At 42.4% G+C, this 27,726-nt stretch overlaps 3 protein-coding genes across 5 annotated transcripts in view; 2 read left to right on the top strand and 1 right to left on the bottom strand.

Annotated features, from left to right (window-relative positions):
- agbl4 (AGBL carboxypeptidase 4) overlaps window positions 1–2,210 on the top strand; it is a 359,352-nt gene extending 357,142 nt beyond the window's left edge. For both annotated transcript variants that reach the window (XM_087836562.1, XM_087836561.1), the window contains 2 exons: window positions 1,340–1,433; window positions 1,567–2,210. In XM_087836562.1, coding sequence (XP_087692688.1) covers window positions 1,340–1,433; window positions 1,567–1,654 — 182 coding nt within the window. In that variant the 3' untranslated portion in view covers window positions 1,655–2,210. The remainder of the gene's footprint in view (window positions 1–1,339; window positions 1,434–1,566) is intronic.
- Window positions 2,211–2,272: 62 nt separating this feature from the next.
- On the top strand, window positions 2,273–17,502 carry spata6 (spermatogenesis associated 6). Of its 2 annotated transcripts, XM_087836563.1 has the most exons (11): window positions 2,273–2,450; window positions 3,849–3,986; window positions 4,987–5,035; window positions 5,168–5,209; window positions 5,349–5,467; window positions 7,827–7,907; window positions 10,440–10,862; window positions 12,022–12,124; window positions 13,310–13,350; window positions 14,159–14,322; window positions 17,071–17,502. In XM_087836563.1, the coding sequence occupies exons 1-11, from the start codon at window positions 2,367–2,369 to the stop codon at window positions 17,183–17,185; spliced, it is 1,359 nt and encodes a 452-aa protein (XP_087692689.1). In that variant the 5' UTR covers window positions 2,273–2,366; the 3' UTR covers window positions 17,186–17,502. The 2 variants fall into 2 exon arrangements, with proteins under 2 accessions (XP_087692689.1, XP_087692690.1); XM_087836564.1 differs by lacking the exon at window positions 7,827–7,907.
- Window positions 17,503–17,998: 496 nt separating this feature from the next.
- Window positions 17,999–27,521, bottom strand: dnttip2 (deoxynucleotidyltransferase, terminal, interacting protein 2). The gene is made up of 7 exons (XM_087836560.1): window positions 27,431–27,521; window positions 23,096–25,104; window positions 20,785–20,923; window positions 20,480–20,575; window positions 20,164–20,328; window positions 19,884–19,993; window positions 17,999–18,716 (listed from the first exon to the last, which is right to left on the bottom strand). The coding sequence occupies exons 1-7, from the start codon at window positions 27,503–27,505 to the stop codon at window positions 18,620–18,622; spliced, it is 2,691 nt and encodes an 896-aa protein (XP_087692686.1). The 5' UTR covers window positions 27,506–27,521; the 3' UTR covers window positions 17,999–18,619.
- Between the last annotated feature and the right edge of the window lie 205 nt (window positions 27,522–27,726).

Genomic DNA, 27,726 nt, shown 5'->3' with positions numbered 1-27,726 from the left:
ACCTGATTGACATCATTACTTGTCTTCCTAGCCTAATGATCACAGGCTTAGCAACAGCACACATGGACGCCGAGCTATCTTATAAAAGCAGTCGAGTTATTGATATTGTTCCTAATGTAGTGAGAGACAATTAAGCGAGGGAATGATGTGTGCAGTCACCTCTGAATTTAAATGAGGCCTCGGTGTATATGTAATTGCTTTTGTGTGAGTCATACCACCATCATGCGTTTGGCTGGGACAGTTCTGCAGTGTTTTGTACCTTGAGGACTAGATGCTTCTCACCAGTTATGTACTGTACCTCAGTGGGTGTGTTAGTGATGACAAATGGGTTTCTAATCTAAAATTTGTGCAAGAATTAATTACATCACAAATATATCTAGGTCTTAAAATGTATCCATCCATCTGTTTTTTGATGCATATGTGGGTCCAAGTTCTGGGAAGCGCACGGATGCCCAGACCTTGGTCTTCCTGACCACCTCGTTCAGCTCTTCTGGTGGACCACCAAGGCGAGCCCAACCAAGTCAATCCACATCACCTCTCAAGCTGCTCCTGGGTCCTCCCCCTAAGTGGACATACCTGAAACACCTCACCTGTTAGGTGTCCATGCCCAAATCAGCTCCTCACACCATCTCTAAGGGGAAGTTAATTTCTTATTTATTCATTCTTTCTGTCCCTACCCGAAAGATAGGATAGCAAAGATAGGAAGTTGTTGACTGGTTGTGCAGTCTTACAATTGTCCTCGAATGTCCTTGAAAGGTCAAATAGCAGCTTCAGTGTTTGACGACCAGGACGAAAACCACGCTGTTCTTCTAATGGATCTGAGTCTCAGTCACCCAGGCATAAACATTCTCTGGGTGATTGGAAAGGTTTAGATAACTGTGACCTCATAAAGCATGACCATGGCATTCATATGCCAAGGTTAACAGTGAAGTCTGGACAGAAATATGATTTATGCTTGACTTGTTCATAAAACATACAGTTGTATGTGGTGTGTGGATGCTTCTGTTTGGTGCTTTGCATGCATGTTGCACTATCTTAATGTTAAAATGAAGTGAGATAAAATCAAAATATAAAGCTTCAGACCATAAAATAAAAACAATCAGAACACAGTTGCTGTAATCATTCACTGAGCTGAGGGCAATGGCACAATTAGCTAATGATTCTTGTCAGTTTCACATTACGTATACCCGTTTGACCCATTTTATTCATAAAAATGAGGATATTTCCAGCTTTATCCCTCACTCCACACTTTCCCCTTGGTCATTTGCACCTTTCCTATAATGATTCATTGTTACTAAGGCTCATTCAAAGGCACTTTGCTTTAACGCCATGTCCTCAGACATGAAGTTGGGCAGGAATGTGGCTCGAACCTTCCTGGATTACTACAAACTCAATAACTTCGTTAAGGACAACAGACCAACTCCTATTCAAAGGTAAAACTGTATGGCACTAGAATTATATATTCATGAAAGCAAATCTATCTGTGACTATTGTCACAGTGACTTTTGTTTTTCCTCTTCTCTGAATTTCACGCTGTCACTGATGTTCGTCTGTTTTTGTCTCCAGTTCTGGGGTGATGTCCCAGACAGGCAATGGTGTTGGCAGAGACACAGCAGACAGAGAGAAGGAGAAGAGCGAAAGTGTCGGGCACTAGACAGCCAGCCAGACGGACACAGGCTGAGCATGTATAAAATGCAGAGCACTGTGGCAGGAGGATCCTTCACACTTCATTGTGTTTATAAGCTCCACATCTCCCTGGCTATAAAGACTTATTTTCACAGATTTGTAACAGTGGGATGACTGGTACTTGTAGGACTAAATCCAGAAGAGGCGTCCTCCTGGGTTATAAAGCATGGACTGTTGAATACCAAGAGGAGACAGACTGGTTATTCATCTATGTTTCCATCCAAGGCCTTCATTTGGCAGCTCATTTTTTTGTTGAGAAGAAAAAAGTGCATGCGCTCCTGTTGTTTCCCCCCTCCCCCCCCCAATTTAAATGTTATCTCTGATTGTATTATAATTAGTCATTAAACATTAAAGCAGTTAATTATTATTTGTACTTGTTGCTCTATTATAACAATAATATAGAGGAGAGCTTTACAGTATATAAAGAATAACTTCAAAGCTTTTTAAAAAATGTTTTATCTGTGTTCATAGTGCTAAAAAAAGAGCATTTTTACATTGAGGTTTTAGGAAACACGAACACAAATCCAGGCTATAGTGCGGCGATGTGAGCACACGTGCAGTGATTGTGTGTGCGAGACAACACGCTTTTGATTCGCCACTTCTCTGTCACGTGACCCCACATCCGCTCCGTGACTGTTGCTGTTTGGCAGCTATGACAACGAACTTTGAAAGTTAGATGAATGGCCTCGGTGAAGAAGAAGTTTTCCTCCTCTCTAGGGTATCAACATTGTCTGAAATGCACGGTGTACTTGGACATTCAGGCAGTAAGTGCGTCTTTATGCTGCTGCTTTGGTACGAAGTTCAAAATGTGACCTGATGCCGTAGCTTATTAACGTTTGCTAGCTAGCGAGCTTACGTCCTCTTTCAGCAAACCTTCCGTTACGGTTCCCTAAATACACAGTTAGCTTACCAGCTGATACACCAGGGTTATCCTGACATGTCTCATTAACTTACTAATTCCTCCCTGTCGTTACCAGTAACGTTAATACTGATGCTGCCGTAATTATTCTAATTGAGTCACTGCAATTAGTGCAAACAGTTAGAGATGATACGAAAGGCATGACTGGTTCTTTCACGTATTAATATTTATGTCTGAGTCACTTCAGTATTAATCTGTTTATACATAAACCATTAATAGAAATATTGATGTCCACTAATGACCCCGAGGTTCTGCTGTAAAAGTTGATTGTTGTGGTTTGATGTCCATTAGGTGTTTTTAAGTAACTGAAAGTAATTCGTTTTTTCATAATTTATCAGTGTACGATAAGCGTCATTTCCTGTTTCAGTAAATTTTGGGTTGACCTTAAAGCCCACTTTATGCGTGAGGATGATTTCCGTCCCGTTTATTGCTTCAAGTTCATAAAAGTCAACACAACTGACTCACAAAAGTAGGTGTCAATATGAAATACTCACCATAGAGAATACGAAATTGGGAAAATGAAACGGAAGGTTTACAAGACAAGAGGCCGAGATGGAGGTTGCAGAGTTTAAGATGCTAAAAGATCTTCACGACGAGGGACAGCATTAGAAATGAGTACATCAGAGGGACAGCTAGTGTTGGGCGATGTAGAGACAGAGTTAGAGAGGCAAGGCTGAGATGGTCTGGACATGTGGAGTGGAGCAATAGTGGACAAAGTATGTTGAATATGAAGCTGCAGGGCAGCAGGAAAAGGGGGAAAGACCACAGAGAGGAGGAGAATTAAAGGAGGACATGCAGAGGGTTGGTGTGACAGAGAAGGATGCTGCGGATAGGGTGAGATGGAGGCAGATGATCTGTTGCGGCGACCCTGAAACGAAATAAGCTGTAGAAGAAGATATGATAGGATATAGGCCGAACCTTGAACCTGCATAGTTTCTGTGTATCTATTAAGTTAGATATTGCAAAATTTGACACTAATGTTTCCCACATTGTTCCACAAAAACATTTTCTTTGACCTTAAATTGCCAAGATTGGGTTACCCTAACAGCAGTAACAGTAGGAAGTCTTGATGTGAGGGATTGCACATGGATTGCGTATTTTAGTAATTGTTTATTAACTGCTGTTGTCTTTGGGATATTTGCAAGTGTGCTTCTCTTGATGAATGCAGTCTTCCAAACATGTTTGAAAACCATAATAAACGAACACAGTAGAATTTGTGCCCCGTTATACTGTTCATAACCAGGTCACATGCCCGGGAGTGCTACTGTCTAAGAAGTATGATATCTACCTCCGTGTCTGCATCATGGGCCAGTACAGGAAGACTGCCTGTGTGCCTCCGGACTTCCCTTTGCTTTTCCAGCACAAAATGGTTTTTGTCAAGGTGAGAATAAAGCAATTTATTATAGAAATAAAGGACGCCTCCTTGATTTGGGCACACGATTTCCATCTGCCTGTGGGAGTTTTAGACTTGGCAATAAAAGTGTACATATGATCATTAAACTAAAAGGAAATTCAGACAGACATAGATTTACCCTACATTAGTTATAGTGTACATTAACAAAAATATGAAAACATACAGTATTAAAGCCTTATCATACAGTTTTTGCTCAGTAGATTTAAGACTGTCAGAATCATCTTATCATTATAACTTTGCATTAAATCTTAATGAAGTTTGTGCTGAGATAAATGTGCGTTTTTAATGCACAGCTTAACCTGTGATAATTAACACATGCGGGTGACATGGGCGGAGTACATAAGTTCTTATTGCTAAGCAGTTTTCACACATTAACTCCAAGGATGGAAGGCAGGACGGCATACAAAATTTGTCCTTGCTCACATGTAGCATACACCTGTTTACCTCTGCTCTTATCTTTGCTCTGCCACCACACTATGTGTTTTATTTATTATTTTTTTGTCAAGGTCAGGGTAAAGCTATTTGCTACAGAAATAAAGGACGCCTCCCTGTGTGAGACACAGGATTTCCATCTGTCTGTGGCTGTTTTGTTTAGACAGGATGCAGGAATTCTAGTGGCTTTATGTCTATATATTAGCTTTACTTTTATCTACATTTAATTCATCTTAAGAGGTGTGCATAAGTGTTTTAGGTGCTTTTTTAAAAAACGTTACCTATATGTTTAAGCCTTTTGTTCTTTCTTATGTGGGCCAGCATTCATCCATAGTTAGTATTCAGGTGGTGAAGGATTATGAGCCCACTGTGCCTAATAACCAGCACCCCTCCAGTATGAACATTAGTGTCCTAACTCTTAGTGAGAGGGGCCTTGTTTTCCCTGGGGAGACTGGTACACTTAGATACTGGCCTGTCCGCCAGATCTTGTTATAAGTATTGATTTGCTTTGTCTGTACTCTTTGTGTTTTCCCAGATATTCCCCGGCGTTGTTGACCCTGCTGATGTAGCTGACCTCCTCGAAGGTAAACGGCCTACTGGGATTTGCTTCCTCATCTCTTAGTCCTGAATCCTATCCTATGAAAGCTTATTGGCTATTAGCTGAGATACCGATCATTAGCTCACAGTCTGTTTATACTTTCCTTCCTTCCTCTTAGCTGACACAACATCTTTTGAGCTGATTCAGTTGGTGCCTCCAGGTATGCTTTCTGATGATACCAAATGGGCCTCTTAAGTCCCCATTGTATCCAGTCATTACACTGCAAAACAGGATATTTAACTTGGACTGTGTGTGTGCATGTTCCTGGGTTTTTCTGTGTGTGTGTATATGGGTTATAGAAGGTGAGGTACTTGCCACAATGGAGGAAAGCAGCAGAGATTTCCTGTATCCAGGTCCCAGGTGGAGCTCAAGAGTCGCAGAGCGAGAAATACTGATGAAAAGATCATCCTCATTTCCTGTAAGCGTTTTCTGTTTATGCCAACATCCTAACATTTATCACAATTATGTGTTAGAAAGCTCTAAAGAGGTCATATAGGTGTTTTTTTTTTTTAAGTTATACGTTGAGTGTGAGCATTAAGGCCTGTTTATAAGTGACTTACTGCTACTTAAGCAAAAATCAAAACGTAACTTTAAAAGTGTCTTTGCAGCAATTTTATGATTGATCTCATATATAGTCAGTGAAAGAAAATAGAGGTTTTTTCTGTGTTGTACACTAACAAAAAAGATGTTTGAATTCTTTACATGCATGCATATATTGATCCCTTATCATACACTTTGCTCTTTTTTGTTTTCTGTTTAATGATTAAAATCATCTTAACTTTTCATTAAGTCTTCAGGACATTGAATTAGCGCTAATATGAAGCCATTTTCGCACACGCTAGCACACAACAGGATGCATTCCACAGCAAACGCAGTTAGGAATACTGTGCCTGCTGTAGGGGAAGGTGCAGGAAATGATGCACTCTCGCTCACTGTAAATTTACCGGACAGTTACATGCCAGCAAATCAGAGATTCTGCAGACTTTGGACCTGGAAACTGGCAGGTTCAGTGTCCGGTCTGACTACGTCAGTCATTTGCAAGAAATGTAGAAAAGTTCAGGGCTGCAGTGTATTTGTGAAAACTGCTTAATAAAAGTCAACAGCACGGCAAGTATGGACAATAAAGGTGCAAGGAAAGTAAATGCAAACACAAGAGAATCCAATTGGAGGCATTCCAAATAAATCAAAGATAAAAAATAAAGGTTGTTTAATATCCTGTCAGTGCATAAATGTACATGTCAGATAAACATCAGCCACTGACACTGGTAAGTTTCAAGTTATTTTACAGCAGGCTGGTAGTGAGCCTTTACTATTAAATACTCAAATGCCAATAAACAGGATAAATGTTCTCTTTAGTCATACAGCTTTATCTAACCTTGTTTTTCATCTTTGGTGAAGAAGCAGGAAGCAGAGTCGTTCTTCAAACAGAGTTTCACAACCCAGAAGTCTCCAAAAGAGCTTGTATGCTGTGCAAAATGTAAATAAAAACCAGGCTGCAATATTTTGGACGTGATTTAGACACAATTCTGTGGTGGAAATCGCTGTGTGGGCCTGAGAAAACTTTTTGTTTGTCACCATATCGACAAATGTAAATGCAAAAAAATCCAGCATACAAAGAAAAAAACAGATGCAAACGAGATCCAGGAATGCTGCTGCTGCATCTGGTTCGAGCTCGTTTAAGATGGACCGAGGTTAAATTTAAAAAGCATCTCACGTTCTGATGAATAGAAATGTAATATTCCTTTTGCAAACGTGGACGCTGTGACCTCTGAGCTTGAAAAGAGAGGACGTCTTTTTTTTTTGTGTGGACATGTGTGAAGTTTGTTACATAACATCCATTCTTAAATTTTCAAGTAGTAGTCAAAGTCAAGGATTTAAACTTTAGTCTCTCACTGAAGTTCGACATGTTCCATTTGGCAGATGCACGAGTGTATATTTCATGCCTGTGAAGGGTCCTGATAGTAATTTCAAATAGCACAATACTGAATTAGTTAAAGGAAGGAGGATATTCCTGTCAACATAATCCACGTGTCACAAAGACCGCACGCCGCGTTCACCACGGGATCCAGTTTGAGTGGCACCAATATTGCTCGTGTCATTCATTGTTGCTCACTCTAAGTGAGTCTCCTCCTAATCTCAGTGGCTCTCGCGTCGGTGCACTTGACAGGCAGCTACACCACCAAGATAACCAGTTCAAAAGAACTGTCTTGTCTTAAACTGAAGTATTGTCTTCAGAAAAGATGGCATTTTCCTCGTGCAGCTGTTGACTGTCTTTGCTATACAGACATGAAAAAGGAGCTGAGAACTTCCTGTCTTTTCAGTCATTTTTCATCTTTTTTCTTCTTCTTTTTTTTTTTTTTGCTCCCCCCTCTTTCCTTTTTATATCATCCGAGTCTTCTCTATACCTCTTTCCTGCCATACTTCATCTCTCCATGTCTGCGGGTTGCTTTTCTATCCTCCCCTTGTCCTCCAAGGCACTAACTGGCAATATTTAAATGTCTTTAAACACCCCCCCCCCCCCCCCCCCCATCACCATTGCTTTTATGTGTTTGTGTTTGAGGTCCTACATAGCAATTTAGATGTCTCTCTGCAAATGCCGTGTTATTTAAACATCACTGGAGCCTTTCTCTTCTGTGAGATTTGTTTTTCTCAACCCAGGCGCAGATTGAAGATTTGCAGTTGTAAATTGGTGTTCCAGGCAGCTCTGTTATTTGTCTTTTTGTCTTCATCTCCCTGTAAAAACCCCTGTGTTTCGTCTATTGTCCCTCTCCCTCTAGGGAATCTCCCCTAAAGTAGTGTTTTCCACGACATCAGTCATAGAAGACAGTGATGGGAGAGACAACCGGACAGCCTCACCTGTAAGCGTCTTTTTTTTTTTATTACATCTTTGAGGTGTTTGCAAACCCGCAGTCGCACACTGTGTGTCCAGTTTTAAATGAATTGTACTTTTGCTACGTGCTCGGCATCGCCGTGCCAGCGTCGACCACAACTCGAGCAGCGAACATTGATCTGTGGAGGGCTCTAATAGGAGGTATCGCTTGCCGCCACATACGACTGTTTGCACTATACATATCCAACTTCTATTGTTGCCATGGCTACTGCATTTATCCATCCATACTGGCAGCGTTTCAAGGGTATCTGTTCTCTGAATGTAATTACAGGGAGGCAGATTGGTGATGCTGATAATGAGGCTTGTCTCACATGTCCGAGTGCAGGGAGTTAGAACAGAATCAGCCGGTTAGGTTTGTTTTTGGGTTTTTTTACCGTAATCATGCAGATGATGGGTCACCTATAAATCTTCTTTGTGGATTTTTAAGGTTTACTGTGCTTAGGTCGGTGAAATGACATTTTAAAATCTTTTTTTCTTTGTTAATCATCAAAAAAGGAAACTAGGAATGAAGTTTGCCACGGTTTTCTCATCTTAACTTTACAGCGGTTTGATTTCTTTGCATGTGGGGATTCGATGGGTTGTTACTGACATCTGAAGAGAATTTAATATCACTAGGACCCGGCGTCGTTGTTGATGTGTTCAGTTCTTATTTTGTTATGTAGGACAATAAGTTATATATCGAATCATTCTAAAAACTAGTGCTAGCCTTAAGCTGCAGCCACAGGTATAACAGCTGATTCGTGGTCCTGTATGAGTCTGCGTACACGTGCAGAGTGTGTACGCAGGTTATTTCAGGAGATGAACGCCGAGAGGGTGGAATAATGATGAAAAAGGTATTAGCAAAATATTTCACCAGCTTTCTTGTTACGAACATGTTATCCATCACACAGAGGCTCACATTCCTCCTCTTCCCCCCCCCAAAAAAGAAGAAAGAAATGCTACGGTGAATTTCCCCGGTGCGGTAACCTAAGCTAAGCTATTTGTTTAAATGGGATGTCGGTGACAGTGAAGCAGATTGTCAGCGTGTTCCTCCTGGCCCCTCGGGGTGGATGTCTGGATCAGAGCACCACTGTGGCTGTCAGACAGTAGAATTTCTCCATTTTCTCTCTCCTAATGGCTCTTCAGCATCTAGGCAGCTCCCTGACTACCTGCCCACCCAGCTGATAAATCATGTCTTGTTCTAACAGAGATCTGGAAAAATTGTGGCTTTCAAAAAAAATCTCTAAAAGTGTTCTGATGAATACGGTTTCTCATGCTGTGTCCTGAATCCTCTTTAAACCCTTTTATTCTGACTTACAGGTGTTATGCTAATGTTAGTTTGTCACTTTGGGTCACACCAGAAAATAATTTAGCCACTTCTGCAGTTTGTGTGAGTGAAATGTTGTTAAATTTGGTACACACATGAAAGTGAGGATGAATAACGTTCCAACTAGCACCATCTTCTGGTCACACTATAGTTGGTGAAACTCCCCCAAAAACCCAACTTTTTGTTTAGTTCACTTAATGTTGACCTGAATTGTGCTTTTATTTAGCGCAGCATGCTGAAATGACGATTGTCAGTATTAAACCTCGCTTATTGCCAGCTCGATCGGGTTGTCATTGTTGGATTTGCAGTATGTAGTCATCTCAGCTCGATAAGTGTATTGATAATTAGCTCGATGTGCCACTGTGCAGCTTTACAAAGCCTCTCGCATGTTTTCTGTGGCCTGTATCCCGAGCTTTGTTGAACTGTGTCTTTATCACACAAACCCAGATAAGATTTCTCCACTCAGCCGGCCACAGGAAAAAAAACGATTCGCTCTCGGTGACCGTCCACCAGTGAAGACGAAGAAGAAAAAGGAGAAAAGAGGAGCCAAAGGAAGTCAGAGATGGTGGGGGATTAGAGGACGAGGGCATACTTGTCTTAATTCTGTTAAATCCGATCATTCTCAAATGGCACCAGCCACAATGAGAATTTATTCATCATTCGGTTTCTCTTAAAAATAGTTTTAATGTTGTGTGATTTCCCTAATTAGCATTTAGATTATCTTTGTTTTACAGCCAGGTAGTGCCTCTTTATCATATTAGACTGGAGATGGCCATCAAATGCAATTAACATTTTATCTTAACTTATTTATCCCCGGCTGGCATTACCTGCAGGAAGTGGGATATTGCATGGGAGAATGATGTTAGTGGCCATTAGAGTTATTGAAGTAATTCTGCAGAGGTTGTCTCCATGGCAGTGCTGACTGCGAGAGCTGTTGTTGTAACACTTAAGCTGAATGATTTAGCTAATGGTTTAATGGTTTTGTCCAGGGAGAGCAAGTCTGCGTCAAGAGTGAGAGCAGCTGCCTTAATGGCTAAAACGGCCGACGCGTCTGCGAAGGAGCAAACTGCGTTTTGCAGAGAAACCGCTCAAATCCTGCGTGTCTCCTTAAAATTCAAATGTGAAGCTAGTTCAAAATGTTCCAACAACATAACGTTTTTTTCCCCTCTCTCATGTTCTGTCACTTCACCCCAGTTTGGCTGTGTTTCTCCGGCGAGGCCATCCTTAACCCTTTCCAGACGGAGTTCAGCAAAAAAGCCTACCAGCGGGCATTTTTCCAAAGCAGATGGTGGGAAGTGTGTCTCTTTGAAAAGTGGGAAGGACAAGCTGAGCGTTGATGCTAAAATTACAAACTCTGCACCATCATCAACATCCAGGCAATCCCCGCCAGGCCGCAGTCCTCCAAAAAACAAGAAGGGAAAAAAACGCGACCTATCCGGAGTTTCTGCCGAGCGCGGCTACCAGCAGCCCACCATTTCCTCAAGGACGCGAGCCCTGTCTCCTTACACCCACCGAAGGATGTGCCAGCTGTCCGAGGATGCCCGGCAGAGGCTCAGCCACCTCCAGCTGGGGCCTCACTACTTTAGGAAAGAAACCGAGAGCCCGACGCCGTTCTTGGTTTGTAGCATTAAGGGAAGAAAAAAAACAACAACTTAGCATAATGGTTCATTTAATGCCAAAAATACACATGTTCAGTGCACAGGGGTTATAAGATTAATGGATTCCTCTGCTGATGTAGTTCAAACCTCAGTGGGAGCGCCCCAAAATTTCGCTTAATCTAGTGAGCGGATTAAGTGGAGGGCATATTAAGAGAGCATCTTAATCTTTTTACCTGAGCCGTTAATGGATTTTGACGTCACGTACGTGTTTCACTGTGTACGCGTGTAATATGGCCTATTATCCTCACCGAGGGGCTCGAGCACACTTTTAATAGCGCGCGTCCTGCGTTTAGGCCAGGACGCTTTTATTTGTTAACACTTTAATTATTGCCGTATCACTGCTGTTGGAGGTTTTCGCATGAAAGGGAGTGATTTTTGTGATCGCGCAGCCTTAGGGAGTGCGCGCGATCGATGGACAAGAACAACACAGCCTTTAGTCCTCCGCCCCTCCCTCCCGCTGCTCCCCTCTGTTATTTCTGCTTCTTCATTTACATCAAATCTAATCCCGAGATATGAATATCAGACTGCACTCGCACGCTGTCATTAAAGAAATTATTAGGTGCTGCATTTGTTTTTGTCACACACATGAATGGAATTAACTAGAATACAATGGGCGTTTTATTAAGGACAGGAGCATGCTTTTGCGCCTCTGAATTTCCTGGGGGAATCTCCTTTCGACAATTAACTCTGGTAATTGAGAGTCAAGCTGCAATTAACAAATAGATACCTAATGAAGTAGCCCCATTAGCCCCATGGTGAATGCATTATCAGTGCACATTTCAGAGCCTCAGCTCCTGGGTTGTGTGCAAAGGGAAGCTCAGCCCTACAAAGAATCAGATGTGTTTTTCCACGTAGGTTTTTCTTTTGGCTTTTTATTCAGAGAATGACTAGGAGATAACAATGAGAAGAAACAAGCGATTGTAGTTATTTCATTTATCCGCTGTGACAGGAGAGACGCGTCTGAATTTGTTGTGCAAAGTGTTGCGGTTAAGGTTTTAAAAAGGGGTAAAAACTCCCCAAAGTCCTCGTTGTTCACTGGCGTTGTTTTACTGCACATACAAAGTAAGTTAATTATGTTGTATAGAAGGAAACAAGCTTTTATTGTTGTTTCGTGGCAGGTTTCTCGCTGCAGCGACGTCTCTGAGATGGGAACGTTTTCCTCCTGTGCACTAAATACTAGCATTCATCGGCGCTCCGTGAGCTTCTCGGCTGACCCCACAGGTAAACCTTCTCAGTCCATGTATTGTAACACATTCATAGCTATCACATAGTGTATTTGCTGCAGGGTTTGTTTGTTTTCAAGCGTTTTTGGACAAAGCCCTGAGTGTGCCGAGTGCTTTGTCCAAATGCAGCCATCTGGATTTGGTCTCTTAAAAAATGTGTTTACTTTCTTTTTTGGTCTGATGCCTTTAATAACATCCTAACGATAACATCGTGTAACAGTCTTGCAGATTGATTTCTGCTTTGGTTTGTTGAGCTCGTTAGGGGATATCAGTAAGTATGACGATCACTGATCAAATGCTCCCAGAATTCTTATTTCATTCAGTGTTTTCAAATGAAAGCTACTACAAGTACACACAGATGTAAACGCTCATCAGGCCTTATAGCCTTATACACCCACCCGCTCTCTCAGGTCAGCTGATCAGCTGCTCCTGAAGATACCCAGGCCTGGGCGTAAACTTAGAGGAGATCGTGCTTTTGCTGTAGCAGCTCCAAAACTGTGGAACGAGCTTCCTTTAGAGATTAGACAGGCCAGTTTCAAGTCACTCTTGAAAACCCACCTGGCCTTTGACACCACGTGAGATGTTGGTTTTTATTTTTATTTTATTTCAGTTGTTTTTAGGTGATTCGATGCTGTTTTATCTTGTTTTTGTTTTAATATAGGGCTGTTTTAATTTTATGTTTTATGTGTTTTATGTGTTTTATTTATTTTGCTGTTTTCTGTTATTCTATTGTTTTAACTTATTTTCTCTACAGCATTTTGTTCCTGTGCTGGGTATTTTAAAGTGCTTTATAAATAAAATTGGATTGGAATTGGATCATCATGGTTCCACCCATCTTTTCCCATCTTTTTCATAAATAAGTGGGATCCAAAATCCTGCCGAGGGTGGCCGTCGCCACCTGGACTCCAGTTATTTTGTCCGTGTTACAGTAGCACCCATACGAATGCTCGGACTCAACGTTTCCCAACATTGCATACGACCAAAGCTATTCTCTTCAGCTTCAGTGGTTTGATTTGATTGGCTCGTGTGTGCATATGCCTGTTTGTACAGCTGTTCTGTGCTGGGAAAGTTTCATTTATACTCGTTTGTGTTGAAGAAATAAGCGGCGCGTCTTATTTAAAGGAAATACTGTAGGCTTACTCCGAATTGTATATTTTCCTAAAAACTTGTCTTTTCCTTTTAGATTCTTCTCTCCTTGGGAGTTACAGGCCAAGAACAGCGAGAGTAAGTCTAATTATAATATCAGTAACTGTAAAATACAATCAGGAATACTTCTGGTGCTACAGGACATCAGCACAACACTGTTCTGTAGTCTTCTCATTCTGCAGGTTAGGTTTGGCGGTCCATGCAGCTCTGATTTTAGTCATTTTATATGAGGCTATATATCAGGCTACTACACAGTTTTCATTTTATTATATATATATTTTATTTATATTTAATATTCATTGTTTATACATATAAATTAGCCCTGTTGTTCATACTTTTGACGCTGTGGTCAATTTCAAATCTAAACAATCATCATAGAAATTATATTGATGAAGTTGTCAGCCTGTAAAGTGGTCTAAGTTTTAGATTTGAATATAAAAGGATCAATAAATAATGTAGATTTAATTCCTGAGGTGTGCGGTTTGAATTCCTTGGTTGGGAAATGTTTCACAACACACGCTTAAGGTTTGGTCACCAATAGCTTCTAAAAAAATGGCCTGTATTTGTATAGCGCCTTACTAGACTCCAAAGCGCTTTACACTACATTCAGTCATCCACCCATTCACACACACATTCACACACTGGTGATGGCAGCTACATTGTAGCCACACATGCCCTGGGGCGCACTGACAGAGGCGAGGCTGCCGGACACCGGGCCCTCTGACCACCACCAGTAGGCAACGGGTGAAGCGTCTTGCCCAAGGACACAACGACCGAGACTGTCGGAGCCGGGGCTCGAACCTGCAACCTTCCGATTACAAGACGAACTGCTAACTCTTGAGCTACGATCGCCCACTAAACCCTTTTGTCCTCTGAAATCTTCTAGGTGGACTCGGGATTTGTGAGGGAGGACTCTCCTCCAAAGACTCCATCCCGACACGAACCCCAAATTAAAGGCCTGCTTAGAAGTTCTGCCTCAGCTCCCTCCAACCTGACTGTACAAAACTCCAGAAATCCTTTGAGTCGCAGCAGCCATTCCCTCAGAGAAAGGTAATCCTCTTTTCTTAAAAATATTTAAAATGACTGGATGTGTCAAAATTAAAACCATTTATTCCTCATTTTAAAAGAATCTAATGGCCAGAGAACGACAAAATCTGATTTAATTTCTCGTCATCATTCTCTGGACAAACTGAAGGCAGGTGTCGTTACCAAAAAGTCAAATAAAACCTGTCAGAAACTATTTGAATGGCATATCTGAGAAACGAGCAGGGGTTCATTCACGCTAAAGCTGACTGTGTAGAAGTGTAGTCTACTTTGAAGCACACAGACAGGTTAGAAAGCTTCCAGCATCACCAACCTCTGCAGTTTTTTGTTGATTCACATGCTGATGACAGAAAAAAGCAAATACGCAGTTAATGCGGTGCATGTTTGTAACCCGGTGAAGCATGAAATCTTAAGGTGTTTATCAGGAATACACTCTGAGCCCCGGAGTTAAGTTTTTCTGGCCACAAAAAACAAATCTGATTGTGTTCATACTCGAGGTACACACAGGAGTGAACATAATCCTCCTTTTTTTTTGTGATGTTTGCCCTGAATTTATCCTGATCCATCTGTGTAAATCATCTGTTTGCTCAAAAGATCTTAAAAGCAAAACATGCACCTGTAGGAGTCTCATTACAGTGTACAACAAATATATGGAAATCCCGTGAGATGTTAGTCATACGCTGCTACTGCTGCTGCTGCTGCTGGTCTGAGGTGTGAGTGTCTGTGTGTGTTTGTACACGCACATCCAATCTTTAATTTTGATCACACTCGACAGGCAGGATGAATTCCCCTCCACCTTTTAAATTACAGAAGCTGATGTCTTGTCATGTTTGTTCATTACTGAGAGAGGAGGCAGAGAGAAGGGAAAACAAAGAGGAAAATGGTATTGATTTGTGTTTCAGCTCGAGACTGATGCATTTGACCCGATGCACACTTTAATACATTCAGAGAGACCTTGTCATCGATCACAGCAGCCGCGAGTTGACAACGCCGATGGGACCGATGCTCCGTTTTGTTTGTTTGTTTGTTTCTGCTTCCCTTTTCCGTCCACTCAGTCCATAAGTAAACAGTGGAATCAATGGACAATCTTAAACTGCAAAGTAAATTGCAGGAAATGAATGATACTTTTCCCTCAATTGGAAACGCGACAGGATTTGCTGGGTGGGAGATTAGAGTGGGCCTTTGTAGATTCCCCGCGTCAGGGAGAGGGGCACGTCTTACCGCGAATCTTTGATCTATAAAGAAAATGACAGATGCCAGTGGCAGCGTTTGCCCCCTAAGCCCCGGAGTCTCAGTCTATTCATGTCTCTGGATGATTTGTCCTTGATGACTTTTTGAAGCAGGTAGTGTGATTACAGATGAAAAGCTTCCTTTCCGACACGAGCCGGGCCGAGACACCAGTCGGTCTGTCAGTCATCACCCCTCCGCCACCGACAAATAAACTGCCGGAATTTATTTTTGTTAGTGGGATCTCCAGTTTCGTAACTGTCCGCGGTCAACGCGCAGACACATTTACACTGGGCCGATGGAGTCCGTTTATGCCGCCAGTTTAACGCGTAGCTGGTCAGGGCCCCACAAAAATGTAAACGCGGAGGAATGAAAGTCAAAATGAGGGTTTAGATAGAGTTTTAAATGTTGTTTATGAAGGTTATGCACTACCAGGGTGTCGGCTCTGTCAGCCACTCGTCTTACCTTGGGTTACAGCACAGACTAGTGGACAAAAGAAGGTCTTGTAAGGAGAAGTGTTTTTGTTAATGTATTTATTAATGAAGAGTCTGTGTTGATCACACACAATGTTAATTAAGGATTTATTAGAATAAACATTTTAATCTTGGGGACCTTTTAAACAAAGTCTACGGCTGTATCCCAATTCAGGGTCTGCAGCCTTAAAGGCCGCATTTTAAGGCCGATTACGTCACAGCGACGCGACGAAGGCTGTCCCAATTCGAAGGCTGCTCGAAATGCGGCCCTCAAATGCGTCCTTCATTTTCCTGAATTTTAAGGACGTGGCGGTGTAGACTTCGTGGCCCAACATATCCCAGAATGCATAGCGCGGCGGTGGGTGTGGATAATGTGTGGATGGTGTTTTGCCGAAAAAAACGGCAGATGAGGGGCGCCCGAAGAGTAACTTAGTAAACTAAGTACTGAATATTATGTCACTTATTTTTGTGCAAATGTTTAATAACGAAGAACATTAAAACATTACTGTTGGCCACATGTCGGCAAAGTTATGTGACATTAGTGACGTTTGTACTAACTTGGTTTTAAAGCCTTTACTTTAAAATATACGCCGTTCAATAGCTGAGCTTAATCAGAGAATGATCAAAGCTCATGTAGAAACAAACAAATGAACAAAAGATTTTCTCCTTCATTTCTGTCAAACAAAGCTGTATGAAACGTTTCCAGCCGTTAGTATCATGGTTGCTAGGCAACCTGGGCAGCGCAACAGAGGCTAGACCGTCCCATTTCACAAGCCTCGCACTTCTGGCCTTAGCGGTCTTTAAGTACGCCGCCCTCGAGGATCGTTGAGGCTGCGTACTTTAAGGCTGCAGACCCTGAATTGGGATACAGCCTACATCTATGCTTAGCTTTGAGGAATAAACTTTGAGGGTTGAAGACAAAGATCAAATTAAGACGAAGCTGTTGCAGCAATTTTTCTATCTGTTTTTTGTTTAGTAAAGCCTGACGATAACCTGACACAACGACCAAGATACCTGTTAGTGAAAGTTTTCCATCTGCCACTTTGTGTTCCAGACTCAGAGCCAGTCAGACCAGTCCTCCACACTGGGAGCAAATCCACAGACGAGTCCAGAGGATTCTTCAGACTCACAAAACAAACTGGGACCAGAGAGCGAGTTTTGACCTTTAACCCTCTGATCTGACTTAGAAGAGACCAAATTATGGAAGTTGCCGTACTCAGAGTTTTAATTATTAGAGCAGTGACTGATAATGCACATGTCACAGTCATATTTAAAAACAGAGGTTCTGCAGGCTAGTTTTGTACATACAGACACTAACACGTTAGCCTGTCACAGATATGCACATGTATCTTAATTAAGCTCCATTTCTTGTTCATTTAAATTGCAAACCTTCCCAGCACGTGCTGATTTGCTTTTGTTGGTGCAGAGGTTACGTTCAAAAGCATCGCGGCACCACTTCACTCCCACCTATCAGCTGGGCTCTTTTTTTTAAAGAAAAAACCTGATGGTGTAACCAAAGTGAGACATCGCCTAATTTCTCTAAAGCTGTGTGTGAAATTGGCTCAGGTATAAAGAAGCTACAGTTTATGTGCGTGTGTGCGCGTAGGAAGTGACATAGTGGATGTAAGCTGCAGCTGTTAAGGGCTCATCTCTTGCAACACAAAGAAGAGACAAGACGGTAGCCAAGAGCCACTGTTGGGATCCAAGAGCTACAAGAGACTGCAGAGATTTGAGAGGGAGAGTGAGGAGGAACAAAGGTAAGCCTGAATGAAAGCACAGCAGACTCAAAGAGCTTTAATGAAAAAAATTAAGGCATTCACTTTCACAGCCTTGCACCGAAACATCTGAAGTGTGTGTAATGTTTCTGTGCTACTGACACGGAGGTCATGTGACACAGGGGTATTTTATTCTGCTGTCAGAGCGTGGAGGCTCGTTTCACCTTGAATTCTGAGCTGGAACTACAGCAGATAATGACGCGGTTCTTCGGCAGCTGTTTTTGTGAGTGGTTGTTGTTAACATGATGCAACATACGACTTTACAGAGGCTTGTAAGCGGAGGGATTTAACCATGCTAAGGTAACTTCAGGGTTAACCCTGATTTTTCAGTATTACAGAGGCCGCTGACATCAGGTCGCAGTCTAAAACGCACAGGAGCAATAAGTTTAACACCAAAATTTCAGCAAAGAACATTTTGACGACCCCAAAGTTTTTGTTTCAGATCACGAGCTCTTAGAAAATTAATGAATTGCACCATGATTTTTTTTTGCTGTGTATTTTAGTGGGACTGATTGCTGTGCAGCAAAGCATTTACACTTGAATTGATAAAACTAAAAGTTCAGATGTAAATATGAGCATGTACACCATATTTAAGGATGTTTTAAAATATTGTTCTTACTGAATCAACTTGTCTGGGACTGTGTGTTTTATACAGCCAGCCTCTCGATGTATACACATGTAAACAGTCTATCCCAAGTGTCATGAATGAGTGTTTAATTTCCAAAACATTAAAAACGCTTCAAAAAGCCATTTTGTATTGAAGAGCTTCATTTCTAAATGAGAGAAACGCCCCTCAGAGTCACTGTTCATCACATCAAGTCTTCAGATTTACTTCTTATGGAATTTCTTCTTCTTCTTGTTCTTCTTGCCAGCTTCCTGTGCTGCTTTCTCTGCCATAACATGCTGGTACCTCTTTTTGTTTTTCCTGGGAAGAGAAGGAAAGTGTGTATTTAATGTTTGTCTTTTTGTATCCACTAACTGTGGCCTGTAAATTAGTTTTATTTCTCTGCCGTAGCAAAGGTAAAGATCACTAAATGTACGAGTCAGATAATTCTACGCCTCAGAAATGAAGAACTGGAACACACACGTGTTGTAAATGTCTAATTATTTGTGACGGACAGAAATATTTAGTCCTGTGTTTCATGCTTATGTTGGTAAGCGTGAATAAGAAGTCACCTCGTCCAAAAACAGCATTTCACCTGCGAGGTTCTAGCAGCTAATGGAAGCACTACGTATTTAACTGGTAGTGTGTGGTTCCCTTGAAGGTGGACACTGCCCCACCCTGACATCATGTGTCATTCAGGTAGGTCAAGGTGTGAGTGGGAGTTAAATTGCCTGGGAAGGGATCTCAATACTGCGTTACACGTAGCTTAGGCCTCCACATTAGTTCAGCGATGGTTGTTCCAGGCGGATGTAAATGACCTTTGCTCCTCAAAAATTCACATGCTGTCTCATCGTGTGACTAACGACTCAGATGACAACGGGGTGGGTTAACGACTCAGGACTATCCGGAACATGACAACCTCACTAGAAGTGAAATATTTCATCACCTGTCAGAAGCGAAGAGCCTTTTGGATGACGTGAAACATCTAGAAACTTAAAAAGAAGTCTAGTTGCCGTTAGCTCAAGTGCTTAAAACTACCGTGATGTGAATGCAGACCCACACGGACAAACCCTTTTAACCCTCTCAGGCTCAAATTAAGTTTTAGTTGCTAATGCACAACCAAGTCCTGCAGTGGTACTTCTGAGAAAAAAAAACTCATAAAATATGTATGTGGGGTAATCAGGTTGTTAGTTTTTAACTGTTGCAAATCGGCAGCGCCTGCCTCGAGAGGGTTAAATTTTACTTTTCCAACTACACCTGAGGAGGAAGCACAAACTAAATGTCTACAATCATTTGTCGGCTGACATAGTGGTGGCATTGTGGTTCCTTTTATGCTCTTAACCATATATAATTTAAAGTGACTGAAAAAAATATAATTTCTGTTAATTTATTAGTGAGTATTTCCAAGTCTACATGCCCAGTGGAGGTAGAGGGTGGAAGGGGAGATGTCTCATAATAAAACCACACCCACTGCAGGTGCCCACTTACTGTCTGAACTCTGCATCAGCGAGCAGCTCCTCCACAATGGTTCTCTTCCTCTCCTTCTTAGGGATACGGGAATGATAGAAGTCAGCAGCGTTGTCCACCACTGTACCAACCTGCAACACACACACACAGGAAAACATCACACTCAGCACACGCACTGATATTGATAGTGTATTCCCTGAGTGCTCTGGACTATAAAAACAAAGTTAACCAACTTTTACAAAATCAATATTGATAACCACAAGTGTAAAGAACTAAGAAGCAGGAGGACAGTTCCACAGACCTGAAAGTATTTGGGAAAGCCATCTCTGTCGTTCTTCTTGTAGAACCTCTTAGGATCCAAGGATGCTCTCATCTTCAGCACTTGGAGGTCTCCTTTCAGCTCCTGAGTGATCTCCGGGGCCTTCATGTTAAACCAACCATCCCCTGTTGACTTCTCCCTCTCTGCCTGGGGAAAGAAAAGTGATGCAGACTGCTAAGAAACAACATTTGTGATGACTACCGTTTACTCTTTTAGGTATGTGTCACAGGTGACTGCACAAATGCAGAGAATAAAACTAGAATCGACCAATCAAAGCAATTTTTTTTTTCAAACTTACTCTGCGTTTTAGCTTTAGGGCATGTTTGGATTCACTGTATGGCGGCACAGCATCCTTCTTTTCAAAGTCTGGTCCAATCACACTCTTCTTCATCACCTGCGGACATCAACACAAACCACAACTCTCAAAAACAACTGAACTGTCAGAACAGAAGATAAAAAGGTCAAAGTCAGTGAGAACTGTAGAGAAACCTTTAATAACGCCACCTCATCACCCTTGCATAGCTTTGGAGTTCATTATTCATTCTACACCACAGATCACCTTCAAGAAGAGGGGGGAAAGAAAAAAATCAATCGCTTATTTACCTCATCTTGGATCTTCTTTTCCTTTAGTTTTTGCAGTGAACTGGAGAGAGGCTTTGATTTGCTGCCATCAAAACTGATGTATAAACCCCCGAGCTCCTTCACTTTGAGGCCGGGGTCAATACGGCTGGACAACTCTTTCCTGAAATTAATAGGCACAGGAATAAAAATTCCTCAGGAGGAGCAGTCGTGTCTCATTTCTCACCTCTGCACAGGTATAATAAAATCTAACGATGTGTCTGAACACCGTGGCTCCACCGTCTGCATGCTAACCTCACGAAAAGATTAAACCCAAAACGAGCTGATGCGAACATATTCAGCTGTGCTGCAGATACACTGTTATCCTCAAATAATAAAACACCTAAAAGTGCCGCCCCGTTATACAATAAATGATTGTTTATAATAAATGTTATACATTGACAGTCCCACATACACAGTGCATGCTGCCAGATAGCATATAACACCAAATGTGTCTCAATGCGCAGCTGCAAATAGTCCCTAACATTATTGTACCTAAAAGTTTTTAAACACCACAAAGCTCTGAGGTCTTAGGACATTATTTAGGCTTGATTTTTTGTTTTGAAAAAAAGTTAATTTTGGTTTGTGCTTCAGGTTGGTTGTAAATTTCTTCATCAGCGCTATCATTATTAATGATACCTGGCAACAGTAATATAATGTAGTAGAGGTACTGGTGCGGCTTTTTCCCCAAGCTAATAATTTCTCGTTTCAAGTCTCTATGCTAAGCTAACCAGTGTTACATTTACTGTGTGGAATCGATCTTCTCATCAGAGAAGACGGTAGGGCTGTTCGATATAACAATATATATCGGATGACGATATAAAAACGTCTATCGTTTCATTTTACGCTATCGTTTGTTTCGTGGTGTCGCAAAATAAACTGTTTACGGCAATATTTTTTCATCGTTTTGATGAACTACAGTCACTACCAAAGTTCTCTCTTTCTCTTATATTTAATATAACCACACTACAGACGGACAAGCGCCTGTTTTTATGCGTTGTCATTAGCAACAACGACGGTAACAGCATGTGTGTCCGCTTGTTTATGTTCCACATAAACCTTTCACAATAAAGCTCAAGATCCTGTTGAGACTTTTCAAAATAAACTGAATCACGTGAAAGAGCAGATTATTTACGGATAAGAATTAAAAAAGAGCCGCCAGGTGCTAAAAAAATAAACCTTAGACTCAAACGTTAGAACAGGCTTTTCCCCGCAGCACGCCGTGTAATAAATACTCACAAAGAAAACGGCGGCCGTTACAACTTATGTCTAAAAATGTATCGTTTCATGCATCGGTTAAAACACTCGACTCCAGCTACATGACGCGCAGCTGGAAACACTTCCCGCTAGTCGAGCTGCCAGAGATTCACAGAATTTACAGAAAATGTTACATTTTTGTGATTTATATCGTTATCGGGATGATAGAATTCTTATATCGGGATATGAGATTTTGGTCATATCCCACAGCGCTAGAAGACGGTAAAAAAAGTTGTCCTTTCTGAAGTGTCAAACGACTGTTTTCAATAAAGTATTGCTCAAAATTGGTTCTGCCTTAGGTTTCTTCCTGTTAGAAGGGAGTTTTTCCTTCCCACTGTCGCTGAAGTGCTTGCTCATGGAGGGTCATGTGATTCTCTCTGTTCTTTTCACCTTACAATATAAAGTGCCTTGAGGTGACTTATTGTGATTTGGTGCTGTATAAATAACATTGAACTGAAACTTTCAAACCATTTAATGAAATAAAGTGTACCTACACATCTACATTTTTTAAATCTGATAATCATCTACATCGGGAGTGTCCAACTCCAGGCCTCAGGGCCGGTATCCTGCAGGCATTAGATGTGTCCTTAATCCAACACAGCTGATTTAAATAGCTAAATGACCTCCTCAACATGTCTTGAAGTTCTCCAGAGGCCTGGTAATGAACTAATCATGTGATTCAGGTGTGTTGACCCAGGGTGAGATCTAAAACCTGCAGGACACCGGCCCTGAGGCCTGGAGTTGGAAACCCCTGAGCTAAATGGTTACCAAAATATTCTAATGTATTTGGTATTTTGATTATTATCAAACTATGAAATGACCCCTCTTGCCCTGTAGATGGTGGCATTGCTTTCCTTGAATAGACCACTCCCATCTGGATAAAAATGTTTCATTACAGGATAAAGATGAGCACTACAAAACCATTTGCCTTGATTCAAGTGACCATTACGGTGGGCCCAAACCACAGATTCCAAAGGTTCAGGTTTTTCCTTTAATCTGTCACATGCCTCTACGGTTCTAATTCCTCTAATGTACTTACACATGAGAGTTTCTGCTCGAGAACAGGACTTTAGCATCGTTGTCATCGTCCTCGTCTTCGTCGCCGGCCTCATCCACAAACTCCTCGTCTTGCTCCTCCTCCTCAGCTCCTTTCTGCGTGCTTGCCTCTTCGTCCCATCGCTCCTCTTTGTAGTACAGTTCATCTGCGTCTTCTCCCGGCCGCTTGTCAATCATAAACAGTCCCTCAATTGATGCAGCTCCAGCTTCTGACTTGCTGCAAATTCCCCCTCTCCTATCCTTCCCCCTGTATCCCAAATCCTCCTCTTCAGAAACTTCCCTCTCCTCCTCCTCCTCTTCCTCCTCCTCATCACTGCTGTCCAGCAGACTGACTGCTGTCCTCTTCTCCACGATGACGTCTTTGGGTTCAGAGTCAGAACCTGCTGTAACCTTGTGCTGCTGACATGATGTTACCTGAATGGACTCAACCACCTGCTGAGATGCGCTGACTTCCATTTCCTCCCCCACACTAGGCCGGTTTTCTACGATGACATCATCATCCACAGACTCATCTGGCAGAGGTGGGAGGAGGTCCACAGCTTTCTGCGTCTCCTTGGCCTCCTCTGTGGTTTCCAAGGCCCTCTCACATGTTGTTTCTGTAACTGATTGGCAAGGCTTTAACCGCTCTGGTTCCTGCATCACTTCCATCTCTAAAGTGTCCTCGTCTTCATTTCCAGCAGACGGCTCCTCCTGCTGGTTTTTGCTGACCACTGCAGGCTCGCTCACAGGTTCTGAGGGAGATGCATGGGAATCTTCTTTAGAGGCGAAATCCGTTTCCTTTTTTCTACCCGCTTTCGTGGACGACAGATCGGTACTATTCACACCCTCGTGATCTTCTACCGTTTGGCTCTCATCTTCCTGCACCACCGTTTCATCTGCATCCTCAGCGATCAGTGTGCTTTCTAATTTAGAATCGTTTAATGTGCTGCCCTCCTCAGCAGATTCTGACGCATTTTCTACGACGACGCTGCAGTCCTTGGCTGAGCGCCTGGAGGCCGGAGCGCCCCGGCTGCTGGTCCCCGAGCCTGTGCGGCTGCTGCAGGGGGTCCCTCTGGCTCGTGTGGAGCTGGGGGTTCCCACTTGGGAATGCACATCCATAGCGTCGGAGTCTGAATCCATGGCTCTGAGAGTTGTCGACCTGGTCCTCCCACTTCTGCGACTGGTCAAACTGTAAGTAGGCCCGGACTCAAATCCTTCAGAGTCACAAGACGGAGGTTCACTAAGCTCTGCAGGGGCTGCAGCCTTTCCTCTCACTGCCCTGGTCTGTCGACGTGTTGGAGCCGGAGGCTGAGAGCTTCCTGACGGCTCGTCTAGATGCATAGGAATGGGACTAGTTTTTCTTCTGGATCTCGTAGCTCTGCGAGTAGAGGACTTGGACACATCAGCTCCTGACACACTGGAAATGCAGCTGTCAGCGTCGGAGAGCTCAGACTCCCCAGTTTGGGGTTTGGCAGACGATCTGGTACGAGCTTTTCTCTGACTTCTGGTGGCTCTCTGGGAATCGGACACCACGGAGCTGCAGGACCCGGTGTCCAGCTCCAGGACAGCTTTTACATCTTCCACCTTGACACAAGCAGCATTTGAGCTTTCGGCCTTCTTTCTCGCGCTCCTTAGGCCACGTTTTGATGCAGACACTGCAGATGAGCACGACTCCACCTCAGATATCTCCTCCTCTTCCTTGTTAACTTTGCGGGTCTGTCTCTTCCCCCTGGTACGCGTCACTGGCAGTTCAATGTTGGACACCACTGAGCAGCAGGACTCCGCCTCTGACACATCCGCCTCATGGACGGAGCCCACCGGGGTGGAGGGCTGCTCCGGACTGTGAAGCCTTGATGCTCTGCTGCATCTCTTTTTTGTGGTGGTCGAGGGAGAATCTGAATTTTGTGCAGCACTTTGCTCAAGCTGACTGCAGGACTCCAGAACGGCATTGTGGGTAGGACTTTCTGCTTGCTTAGTAGTCCTCCTGGTTCTCCGAGCAGTGGAAGGAGTGGCCTGTGTGAAAGAAGCAAGGCACAGTTAGTGGTAAGGCTAGTTCACAGCAACATGGCTGAGACGATAAGCAGAAGATAAGTCTGGTGACATTTTACTGTCAAGAACTCAGACAGAGAGCTTGATATCCTGCAACAAATGCACTAGTTTCCAATTTAATGTGTCACAAAAAATCCTGTATAATGAACGGCATGTACAATTTACACCTGGAGAGGCTTTTAATGGCTTCCCTCTACATCTGATCGCTTGGTCTCAAACCGGCCAGTACGTAGCCTGAGATCCTCAGACAGAAACCTTTCATCTGTTCCCGAGGCATGGCTGAAAATGCCTCACAGTCAAAGCCCCGAAGCTTTGGAACGAGCTGCCCAAAAAATCCAAGTATGCCGAGTCCATAACCTTCTTTAAATCCACTCTAAACACTTTATGTTAGATTAAAATCATAGCTTTGGTACTTCTTGTTCAGGTGTTTCATGCGTTTCCTTTTTCCAAACATAACGCTTCTCTTTTCACCCAGAAAGTCCTGGTCAGCAGGGAGCACCTCATTCAGGCTTCTAGCTTGTTCATCTGATCTTTAGCGGACTGCAGGTGGGGGAAGAGCTGTCCTTTTTACAGAGCCGTGGTTTTCACCTCGCAGCCTTGCCCCACACACACAGAGGCTTTTAATTGCTCAGTTGCCAATACAAGTTCCTTTCTGCCCTCACGGACTGCAAGCCCTGCTCTTACAGCAATCTCTGTTGATCAATCACACCCGAGCAGCGCAGCAGTGAATCGTCTCCTTATGCTTGCCTTCCTGATCAGCTTTTTCTGAAGTCTATAGCAGAGTTATCATCCTTTAACTTTTATTTTAAGTCTTACATTTTTGTTTTCAATATGAGTTTCAGTTTCCAGACTAATTTTATGAGTGATATTTTCAGATTGTCCTCCTCCTTTTGTCTGCTTCACTATGTGTATAACACTACACTATTGGGCCAAATATGTGTTTTAGGTTATTTAATAATAAAGGATGATTTACTCATAAATATACACTAATTAGTGAGTTATTTTTTTTTTAAAGAAATTGATGAGTTTCCATAAACTCAGAATTAATCAATCAAAAATATGCATAACGAGGTGCTGGTTAGTGAAAGCCGCCATGTTTCCTTACTATCATGAATACAGTGACATCACCCTTCAGGCCTCTAACACACGAAAACATGTATAAAAATGCTGATTTACTCCTGATGTTGTTACAATTACTTATTGTCAGTGGATTAGACACGTGACCCTGGTGTTTTAAGACAACAACAGCTAAATTTTGCAAGTTAATTTTAGGCTCCGGTGTCACGTTTCCCTCTGACAAACAGTTTGTTACAGTCTCGCACTGTGTGACAGTTTATTCGCTAAGTGTCCAAGTCCAGCAGAGTTAGGTCCACTCTAACGAAAGTCTTACAGTCTCCTCTAGATAAAACAGACACGGACACTAGCCGAGGTAAACAGCAGACTGACAGCCTACACGCCAGAGCTGTTTGTCCTACAGCGGCCACCGTAGACACACTTAAACTGGGAGGGGTAAATAAAAACATAATTCAGCTGCTCGAACGCCTCGGTCTACTGACATCTAGTGGTGAAATCGTGCACACTAAACCTTTAAACATTTAAAAACAGTAAAAATAATACAAACACACTTGCAATAAACATATACAACCATGGCTAAAACTGATTTTTTTTAAAATTCGTTTTAGTTTTTAGCCTAACAGCTAACTAAAAAATGTTTTTACACCTACTTTTTAAATTCTCTACAATAAACTTGGCCCAATGTATTTGTGCATTAACTCATCTCCACCATTGTGTGGCGTTAGAAATCCTAATAGCTATATTAAGCTAACAGCTAATAAATAAACAGCTAATAGCTTCTCATTACCACCTTTTTCTTGAGGTTCGCGTAGTTTTGTTATACAGAAATATAACTGGAGTTGAATATATTAATGTGGGCCTTCTCGTGATCTACTTTTAGCACTTTATGTGGAAATCTGTTGATTTTTAGGTCATATTTACACAATAACATGAGATATTTACTCAAGCAGCACTTTATGAGAGTTAAGACAGAAAACACGAGTAGGAGAAGAAACTAAAACTAAAATATGCTGTTATTTAGTCCGCATGTTTCTGTTTTCTGCGCGGATCCCTCACAACATGAACACAAGCTGGTACCGGGTGAAGTCCACGTGAAGCTGGGGCAGATCCACACATCAGCTCTCACACACGTGCCAGGCGTATAACTCACTACCTGGACCTCCAAGTGACACCTGAACATCTGCAGCTTCCAATAATCTCCCTCTGTGACACGTACCTGGACCTCAGAGCGCTGCTCCGGGTCTGTTTTAGCTGGGGAGCTCACACGCACTCCTCTCCTGGTGGCCACCATCTTGCACTCTCACAACTCTACTCACTTCCGGTATGAAGGCTAGACCCGACTAGTCAAATGAACGGAAATGAGGCACAGGCCTAACAGCAGATCACAGAGCAGCCGACTAACTCTCGAGTTGTAGTTTATTTATTATAATTATTAAAGCTATTGTAATTGTTGTATTGGAAGAAGCACTCAGTGAGAGTTAACTAGGGTGACCAAGAGGACACTTGGCCCAG

The sequence above is a fragment of the Neolamprologus brichardi genome, chromosome 23 (genome assembly GCF_056152115.1).
Source record: "Neolamprologus brichardi isolate AB-2024 chromosome 23, ASM5615211v1, whole genome shotgun sequence".
NCBI classification, from domain to species: domain Eukaryota; kingdom Metazoa; phylum Chordata; class Actinopteri; order Cichliformes; family Cichlidae; genus Neolamprologus; species Neolamprologus brichardi.
The sequence above is the reverse complement of the archived record's forward strand: the minus strand, read 5'-3'. Positions and strand labels throughout refer to the sequence as shown.